Source organism: Notothenia rossii (assembly GCF_949606895.1).
Source record: "Notothenia rossii genome assembly, chromosome: 8".
Classification (NCBI taxonomy): domain Eukaryota; kingdom Metazoa; phylum Chordata; class Actinopteri; order Perciformes; family Nototheniidae; genus Notothenia; species Notothenia rossii.
The window spans coordinates 3,745,825-3,755,824 of record NC_136906.1 but is presented as its reverse complement, the minus strand read 5'-3'; the positions used below and the strand labels follow the sequence as shown (position 1 = coordinate 3,755,824).

Sequence of the window (10,000 nt, the reverse complement as noted above, 5' to 3'; positions counted from 1 at the left end):
TAATCGCTCCACGCCTAAGATGCTACTCGACTTCTTCTTGGGTTTCTTCCGAAGCTTCGGCGGTCCCTCTGGTACGTCTTCGTGGGTTATATCCTCACTCAAGTCGCTCTCCACGCCTGAAGATCCAGAAGGCGTGGAGAGGGAGTATCCGGAGTCTCTGGAGGAGGAGGAGGCGGAGGAGATACGTTTGCTCGGAAAGTCCACCTCTTTGTTCCCCTCCGCCTCGTCTTCCTCATCCACGCTGGTGCCGTTTTTATCCTCCTCGTCTATTTCTGCTTCCAGGAAACAATCCGCAGCGGAGTCCATGTCGGAGTCCAGAAGGCTGTTCAGAAAATCTGCAGGAATGGGAGAAGATTTGAGAAATGTTACGGGTAATTACGTATATCTATCGTCTTCTAATCTATGTTATCGTGTAGCTCTGTACACATGAGAATAAAAGCCTTCAATCTTGAATATCTAGAATGCTGGATTTGAGATTGTCCGTTTATAAATGTTTTCACTGTGTGTGTTGGCCTTTGCCTCATTTAACGTTGCATTTTTACTGGACCAGTCTTGTATTAATAACCTGATTGTTTGTTGTTTTGTGCACCTTTATTGAAAAAATCAATAAAAAATAGACAAAAAAAGACAAATCTAGTGAATAGTGCAACATTTGAAAGTGATTCAAATTGACTTTATAACCAATAATATGTACAGTATCTCTGGAATAAAAACAGACATTCAAGGTTTTGGGTTCATCTTTAAAAATAATGTTATAGTAAAGTATAGTTATAGAGGTATTTTGATCGATATATATGTACTTGTATACAATTTCTTATATGGATTTTAATTTGTTTTTAATGTTAATAAGTATTTTCGCTTAGTTTGTTTTCAGTTTGTATTAATATTTTATGATTTAAAGTATATTTATCAATCACAAATGTATGAATGAATTATTGTTCATTTCATGTTTAAGTAAAGTATTATTATTTCAGCCCCTGTGCAATGCTTTGCTAAATTCCTATCTTGAGACTAGAAACAATATATATTTTGTATTTGTAGTTATATTTGAAATTGATCATACATTTATAGTTTTTTTTACCATAACATTTGAGGCTGTTAACCAAAAACTATTTAATTGGATTACTCATGTGAGGGTTTTCTGCACTTTGCTCTAACTAACTTGGTTTTCTTGTACTTTGATATTGATTAGTTTAATTTATTACATGGCGTAGTTGAATACTCAATTCTGATTGGTCAATTCTTAACATGTGACACGTTGTTAATAGAGTGGCGAAGTCCCTCCCCTTCCGGTGGACCTCCATGGGACCTTATATCGGAAAAATAATGTATTGAAGTCAATGGGGAGAGAAAGATTATCTTTCGATCCCGTTTGAATTGTGCCACGAATTACACATATGATGTTTGTCAATTTAAAAGATAATTTTGCAAGTCAAAAAATGTGTCGTAAAACTGTGAAGTTACACATTTCTTTGTGTGAAGCGCTCAATGAACTACAACTCTGGTCTTACACACGTCACCAACACCAAGATGGCCGTCACGTTGGTACATTTGACCTCTTTCTTTCAGAATGAGGCGAAAAGTAGAGGTGAAAATCACTACAAGTCTGGGCATGTTGAGAGCTGTGCATACGAAAAAGGGGAGTTAGTCGGTTCTGTAAGAGCCAGCATGCGGGACCGGCTTTACAAGGTTTCGGTGAGTAACCCGAGTTTAATGTGTAGCGTTAATGTCAGCTAGCTAACATTAGCTAACAAGGTACACTCTCGTGTTTTGTTTTAGTTGAGAACGAGCAAGAGGTACTATTACTGGTATGATAACAACATGGTACAAAGCACACAGGCATCTGGTTAAAGTAAGTAAGTACAGTAAGTAAATGTATTTTTAGCTATCTGGAGGGAATACATCAGTTATGACAGCACTTACGCGACTCTGGGATTTGTAGTCTTTCTAGTTGCGTATTTTTCATAGTGTTATATTTCAACAGTTTTAAGACAAACTTTGAATTTTTTGACATGGAAATTATTTTTTAAGATTGACAAACAACATATGTGTAATTCATGGCACAATTCAAACGGGATCAAAAGATAAGTTTTCTCTCTCCATTGACTTCAATGTATTATTTTTTCGGAATAAGGTCCCATGATGCGGAAGTAAGTGGGCTTGACTTCGCCACTCTATACAGTAGTACAGACTGCTGTCAAGACGGAGCGCTGGACGTCAGATAAGTCAACAGAAGAAGGCAGAGAGGAAGTACACACTAACAGGAACACGGTATGAGCTCTGCAGAGTTTACGGAATTGCAAGTGGATCAGAAACTGTGAACAGAGTTGGACAGTGCTGCCGTAAAGTTGCTGTTGTTGCAGTTCCAGCCGTTGGTGCGACGTGGAACGGATTTTTTTTTTCTTAGCGGAAGAAATAGGATCATTTTGAAGTCAATAAAATCATTTCAATTCCTATTGGGAGTCGATTCCTTTAGTATCTGGCCGTGTAATAAGCGGGATAATGTGCAGTGACTTGGTCATTATGGGGAAAAGAACACCCGACAGGCTGACATCCCTTAAATAATAAATAAACAAAGATATAGAAACTTACCAAAGTTGTCATTTTCCCAGAACCGTGTGTGACATTTGGGTGAGGGCAGCACGAAAGTCTCAACATTTCCTAAAGAGAAAAGGTCATGTTAAAGAAGTAGCCTATGTTTACGTCAGTGTTTCTTAAAGTGTGGTCCGCGGTGGTAACATTTCACATTTGAAATAAATAAATAATAACTTAAAAGTGTGGCAACAGAGACATGTAGTCAATGATTGCATGTGGCGTAGTGGACTAGTGCGTTGGTGTTCGGTTCAAACCCCACTGCAGTCAGCATGTCGTTGTGTCCCTGAGACACTTCACCCCAAACTTCTCCTGTGGGGATTGCCCACAGTATTGAGTATGTAAGTCGCTTTGGATAAAAGCGTCCAACAAGTGACATGTCATGTAATAATAATAATACTGTAAACGATGCTAAATAAATGGAACATTGTAAATAATTAGCTCATGTTGTGTTTAATTTTGAATTCATGTTAAACTTAGGCCTGCAACCATAGTTTTACTGTAGTTTAGTTTGAAAATCCACAGCGGAGCTTTTAGCATTTCTCTCAGTAGCCAACGATCTGTGAGTCTGTTGGACATAAACTCTGTGTAATGTAGTCTACATTTCATATGAGGTGTAAAACCTGAGAGCATTTTAAATCACATATGAAGGAAATGCTAGTAGAATCTGTAGTTGTATTTTGTATTGTTGATTTAATGTGTGAACGAGGCGAAACAGAGAAGTGAAGCTGTCATCATTAGGCTGTAATGTGTTATATACTGTTGGAGTGGTGAGCAGGCCTATTGTTTTTTGATATTTCGGGAGTTAGGTGGTCCATATGTGTTTTTTTATTGGTTATCTATCTATTTTACGATTATATCATTTTTACCAGTTTCAGTGCAGCCTTCAGGAGGGGAAGTGATGCTCTCTCCTAGTCTCTCCATACTCTGGATTAAAGTAGTCCTGGCTGTGCTGAGATCAGCTGTAGACGCTGCGTTCTCCATGAGATTATTCACCGTCTCCATCAAATCCTCCAGCTCTCCAGGCCGCTTACTCTGCAGGAACATTAGAGAAAGCTTCTTTTAGTTGAGGAACCTATTAACTACATTTTGACTGGTGTATCATAGAATACATGTAATGTGAGTCCCTGTAAAAGTAGAAGTACTCAGGTCTTGTACTTGAGTAAAAGGAGAAGTACTCAGGTCTTGTATTTGAGTAAAATTAGAAGTACTCCGATCTTGTATTTGAGTAAAAGTAGAAGTACTCAGATCTTGTACTTTAGTAAAAGTAGAAGTACTCAGATCTTGTACTTGAGTAAAAGTAGAAGTACTCAGATCTTGTATTTGAGTAAAAGTAGAAGTACTCAGATCTTGTACTTGAGTAAAAGTAGAAGTACTCAGATCTTGTTCTTGAGTAAAAGTAGAAGTACTCAGATCTTGTACTTGGGTAAAAGGAGAAGTACTCAGATCTTGTACTTGGGTAAAAGGAGAAGTACTCAGATCTTGTACTTGAGTAAAAGTAGAAGTACTCAGATCTTGTACTTGAGTAAAAGGAGAAGTTCATAATATTTCTGACAAAATGTAACAAAGTATAAGTTGACCAGGAGTGATGCCAACTTTTATTTAGGTCTTAATGTGTGCATATGTATAATGTGTCTGTTGATTGTGTATTTATAGGTATATACATATTTTTCTACCTATTTTTATATATATTTATTTTTGTATTCGGGATTGTGGGAAACGATATTTAGATCTCTCTGTCTGTACACACAAACTGAAAGATTGACAATAAAGTTGACTTTGACTAAAGAAGCCAGAACAGGTGTGAGGAGAGGTGGGTCACCTGCAGGGCGCAGCGGAGCGTCTGCAGCTTCTGATTGGATCCCAGAGCAGCCTGGAAGGCGTGGAGGATGAGGAGAACAGAGACGTCTCTGCAGGAGTCCTGGCTGCTGATCAGCTGATCTGAGACGGATCGGACCTCCGGAGGGACGTCCTCCACCGGACCCACCAACAGCACCGTCCTGATAACATATGACACACACTAGTCAAGAGCAATTGTTGGGAAAACACTGAATGTCCTCGTCCAATATGAGAGCCACATGCTATCAAAGGTATCAACTGTAGCTGTGAACATGACAGGATGTGTGATGACCTAGAAGAGCATCAGGACTGTTTGAGGCATATGATAGCTATGTGATTAACATGATGATTCAGCCTCTATGGAGAGAGACATATGACAAGCATGATCATTTCTGACGTGGAGCTAATCTGAAGTAAACATTGAATACTGCTTTCTATTCCTCCATCTTGGGACTGTGTAACTCCCTCTCTTGGATATCAGCATGTGAAGGACACTGTTCAGGAACTAGTTGATGCTCTGTATGTGATGACTACTTCCATTCTGGAGAGGATCACAGATACATGGATCCTGAGATTCAAGCTCAAGCCGGGGACCAGTGAGATTTCTCAACAACAATGATTTGAAAATACTTTTAAGCAGATCTCAAGTGAAGTTAATTAAGAGCCTTGATTAAGTGCTGTTAACACAATAAATGTAGACAATTTGAATAGCTTTTAATGTCTTTCGGTGTGAGAGGACTTACATGGTTTTGGGGTGGTGAATCTCAGGGGAAATGCCCTGCTCTGACTGAACCAGCCTTTGAAATGAAATACCTGAAACAAAAAGAGGAAGACCATTCAGTATACTGTATCTCAGAGGGTAAACAGTGCCCCCCTGTGGTCACACTGATACATGATTTTTCTTACATAGCTCTTTCAGATGAACCTCGAACCACCAATTTAGGACTCACATCTATAATTTAGAAATGTCCTTAAAGTTGTCTTTAAAAAGAGACAGACTCAAAACAAAGCAGCTTTTTTTACATCACTTTTAGTTTTGTTTGTTGTGATTTTCATTATGGCCACAGTTGCTGAAGTGCTAATGTGTTCTTTGTTGAGTGCATGGAGTCATTTGAACTTACCTCATCCATACGTTTATATTCCTACTTATCCTGACGTTAATAACCTGTTTTTCTCATTAATGTACATACTATTAATTTAAATCATTACAGACCCCATACTTGATCCCCAATCCTTGAATGAACACACAGGACGGACATCAGGTTTATTTTATTGCAGCACAGTCACCTGGTGCTCTGAGCTCCTGCTGCAGGACGTTCAGCAGCCGTTTGCTGGCCGAGCTGCAGGGCTCCGGCCAGGTCAGGAAGCTGTGGAACAACAGGTAGGCTTCCTGCAGCAAAACCAGGTCTGCAGCCACGTGAGGAGCCTGAGAGAAACAAGGACCCAGAGGCTGGAAATCAATGGTTTTCTGAGTGTTTTTGGTTATTAGCGTGCAATAAGGTCTGTGGTTAACACAAGGGCAAGAGATTTTTATTCTACGACATTGAATACATCAGTAAATACCCCACTGGTGGATTTAGAAATAGATGTTGCTAACAAGTTTCTAAATGAGATGATTAAACGTCATCACGCCCAAAATTAGCCTCCTTTAGCTTAGCGGTGGTGACGTGAAGTCATGTGACCGTGCTGTAGTTCCTTTATAGCCCAACATTAGCCTCCTTTAGCTTAGCGGTGGTGACGTGAAGTCATGTGACCGTGCTGTAGTTCCTTTATAGCCCAACATTAGCCTCCTTTAGCTTAGCGGTGGTGACGTGAAGTCATGTGACCGTGCTGTAGTTCCTTTATAGCCCAACATTAGCCTCCTTTAGCTTAGCGGTGGTGACGTGAAGTCATGTGACCGTGCTGTAGTTCCTTTATAGCCCAACATTAGCCTCCTTTAGCTTAGCGGTGGTGACGTGAAGTCATGTGACCGTGCTGTAGTTCCTTTATAGCCCAACATTAGCCGCCTTTAGCTTAGCGGTGGTGACGTGAAGTCATGTGACCGTGCTGTAGTTCCTTTATAGCCCAACATTAGCCTCCTTTAGCTTAGCAGTGGTGACGTGAAGTCATGTGACCGTGCTGTAGTTCCTTTATAGCCCAACATTAGCCACCTTTAGGTTAGCGGTGGTGACGTGAAGTCATGTGACCGTGCTGTAGTTCCTTTATAGCCCAACATTAGCCACCTTTAGGTTAGCGGTGGTAATGTGACGTGATCGTGCAACCCAGTCTCACGGCATTTCGTGTAATAATCGCAAAATTAATTTAATCTATTGATTCGTGTTCACCAATACGATTTCCCCATTTTTTTCGTGTCACAGAACGATTCTAAAAGCGATGTATTTCTATTGGTAGTATATCTTTTTCTCCGGTCGGGTCTTGGAAGAGCGGAAGCTGTGTGGTTCATAAAAACATTTTCGTACTCAATATCAAGCCACGATTATTGTTTTTATTTTAAATTGTATAATGTCGGACTTTTTTTTGCTGTCCGTGAGGAAAATAAATGGGGCTCAGAGCCTCAGAATACTGAAATCTGTATTTTTTAAATCTTTCCTTCTAATTTGTTATTATTTACATCGCTTTTAAAATTGTTCTGTGTGAGACGAACAAAATTGGGAAATCATGTTGGTGAACACGAATCAATAGATTAATTGTGTGACTATAACACGAAATGCCGTGAGACTGGGTTGGATCGTGCCATACATTTCAGGAACAGTACATTTTGAAAATAACATCCTCTTACTTTAAGCAGGGTAGAAGAGAACAGGAGGGTAATTGGCACCACCAGTTCATACCGACACTCCTCCAGCACCTGTAAAAGACGGAAGAATCCTGAAATGAAACCTGTTATTCCTCATATAACTCTCTGGAGAATGATGTTGTTTAATCAGCTCTCTTTTCACCTCCTTTGTTTTCTTCAGTATTTTCTGCAGTAGTATGAGGAAGTTGTCTGGATGTCTCTTCACAAGTTCCTCCAAACACCAGCGGTTAATGCACAACCCGGCTGAACAGACAAACAGAAACACTTATTTCTCCTTTTAGCTTTCATTCAAATTGGTGTCAACACACTTTAAATACACACACATAACTCACATTATGAGATGCAGAGAGGACCATGGTTATGCCACTTTGTGTAAATCAGTATGTAGTGTCTCTACTTTAAAGAGTCCTCTCCTGCTGATGTTCAGGTGTATATCAGTATGTAGTGTCTCTACTTTAAAGAGTCCTCTCCTGCTGATTTTCAGGTGTATATCAGTATGTAGTGTCTCTACTTTAAAGAGTCCTCTCCTGCTGATGTTCAGGTGTATATCAGTATGTAGTGTCTCTACTTTAAAGAGTCCTCTCCTGCTGATGTTCAGGTGTATATCAGTATGTAGTGTCTCTACTTTAAAGAGTCCTCTCCTGCTGATGTTCAGGTGTATATCAGTATGTAGTGTCTCTACTTTAAAGAGTCCTCTCCTGCTGATGTTCAGGTGTATATCAGTATGTAGTGTCTCTACTTTAAAGAGTCCTCTCCTGCTGATGTTCAGGTGTATATCAGTATGTAGTGTCTCTACTTTAAAGAGTCTTCTCCTGCTGATGTTCAGGTGTATATCAGTATGTAGTGTCTCTACTTTAAAGAGTGCTCTCCTGCTGATGTTCAGGTGTATATCAGTATGTAGTGTCTCTACTTTAAAGAGTGCTCTCCTGCTGATGTTCAGGTGTATATCAGTATGTAGTGTCTCTACTTTAAAGAGTCCTCTCCTGATGATGTTCAGGTGTATATCAGTATGTAGTGTCTCTACTTTAAAGAGTCCTCTCCTGCTGATGTTCAGGTGTATATAAGTATTTAGTGTCTCTACTTTAAAGAGTCCTCTCCTGCTGATGTTCAGGTGTATATCAGTGTGTAGTGTGTCTACTTTAAAGAGTCCTCTCCTGCTGATGTTCAGGTGTATATCAGTATGTAGTGTCTCTACTTTAAAGAGTCCTCTCCTGCTGATGTTCAGGTGTATATCAGTATGTAGTGTCTCTACTTTAAAGAGTCCTCTCCTGCTGATGTTCAGGTGTATATCAGTATGTAGTGTCTCTACTTTAAAGAGTCCTCTCCTGCTGATGTTCAGGTGTGTATCAGTATGTAGTGTCTCTACTTTAAAGAGTCCTCTCCTGCTGATGTTCAGGTGTATATCAGTATGTAGTGTCTCTACTTTAAAGAGTCCTCTCCTGCTGATGTTCAGGTGTATATCAGTATGTAGTGTCTCTACTTTAAAGAGTCCTCTCCTGCTGATGTTCAGGTGTATATCAGTATGTAGTGTCTCTACTTTAAAGAGTCCTCTCCTGCTGATGTTCAGGTGTATATCAGTATGTAGTGTCTCTACTTTAAAGAGTCCTCTCCTGCTGATGTTCAGGTGTATATCAGTATGTAGAGTCTCTACTTTAAAGAGTCCTCTCCTGCTGATGTTGATGAAAAGATGGCTCTGTTGTGATTGGTCAACCGCTAAGAGATGTCCCGCCTGTTAGTCTATCACGAACAATGTGTCGGAGCACTAGCGAATAGATGTGTGAGTGTTACATAGTGATGTCATAGTGATGGGAGAGAAACTCCCTCTGGAGGGAACACAGGGATGTTAGCCTTTCCAGACCATTTACATGCACTAAAACCTATATAGCACACTACAGGGAAAACCCCCAAAAGCCCAATAGTGCCTCTTTAACCACGGATACTCCTCCACACTCTGTCACCTATCTATCTGTGTCACCACTTTCAATTCCCGTTTGTCTTTGAAAGATGGACAACATGTTCCTGTAACGGGTTTGAAAGCTTCATTCAATGGATGTTAACATAATTTTTACGCTACTACGTGGAAGTGAATGTGAACACGTACATATATAAAACTGTTTACAGAAAAAATAAGTAAGGATTATATATTATTCAGGAGAACATGCTAAAGGAATATTTACACTTTTAAATGTAATGTATTTGCAGACATTGTTGGAGAAATACCTGAGGACAATCATAGAAGCATATTTCATTCGTAACATCAAGAAGCACGCCTTGCCTCTCCGTGCTTGTCTGTCCTGTGGTTTTTCATTACACTGTTCTCCTTTATCCTATCTGTCCTATTTCTTCTTGTCTTTCCTCCTTTCTTCCTAATACATGCTAGTGATGTATTGTGCTTTTAGGGTGTCTATTGTCCTCAGGCATCTGGAAATTAACCATGTTGACTAAGGCTGCCCCATTTACTCTTTTGTGTTAGAGCTAATTAAAGGGAACTGTCCACGAAACCATCAACTAAACTTCATTGGTTTGAATCAAACTGAGAAAGAAAATGACTTCAGGTTATTTATTTAAATGTGGTTAAGTTCAAGAAAATCTTTGAAGAAAGAATGATTAGACTCCACAAAGTGTCAGGTTATTCATTTCCTTAGCTAACGCTCATCTTGATTCTTAATTTTTCGGAAATCTGTTTTGATTGTGAATTGCAAAAAAAACAGAGCGCTAACTTTTCTCAACAACATTGGTTCAACTTATCATTTGTACTTTTTACCACATGTA

General features: G+C 39.5%; 2 protein-coding genes across 3 annotated transcripts in view; both read right to left on the bottom strand.

Moving 5' to 3' along the window:
- LOC307014340 (phosphoinositide 3-kinase regulatory subunit 5-like) overlaps positions 1 to 9,029 on the bottom strand; it is a gene marked incomplete at its 5' end in the record, with an annotated part of 23,727 nt that extends 14,698 nt beyond the window's left edge. The window contains 9 exons of the mRNA XM_079642214.1: positions 1 to 335; positions 2,593 to 2,661; positions 3,462 to 3,627; positions 4,415 to 4,592; positions 5,175 to 5,244; positions 5,719 to 5,857; positions 7,211 to 7,279; positions 7,371 to 7,492; positions 9,017 to 9,029. The exon at positions 1 to 335 is cut by the window's left edge and continues 208 nt beyond it. Coding sequence (XP_079498340.1) covers positions 1 to 335; positions 2,593 to 2,661; positions 3,462 to 3,627; positions 4,415 to 4,592; positions 5,175 to 5,244; positions 5,719 to 5,857; positions 7,211 to 7,279; positions 7,371 to 7,492; positions 9,017 to 9,029 — 1,161 coding nt within the window. The remainder of the gene's footprint in view (positions 336 to 2,592; positions 2,662 to 3,461; positions 3,628 to 4,414; positions 4,593 to 5,174; positions 5,245 to 5,718; positions 5,858 to 7,210; positions 7,280 to 7,370; positions 7,493 to 9,016) is intronic.
- The window catches only part of LOC307016330 (phosphoinositide 3-kinase regulatory subunit 6-like), a 492,324-nt gene that overhangs the window by 32,284 nt on the left and 450,040 nt on the right, over positions 1 to 10,000 (bottom strand). The gene's annotated exons all lie outside the window — the stretch shown is intronic.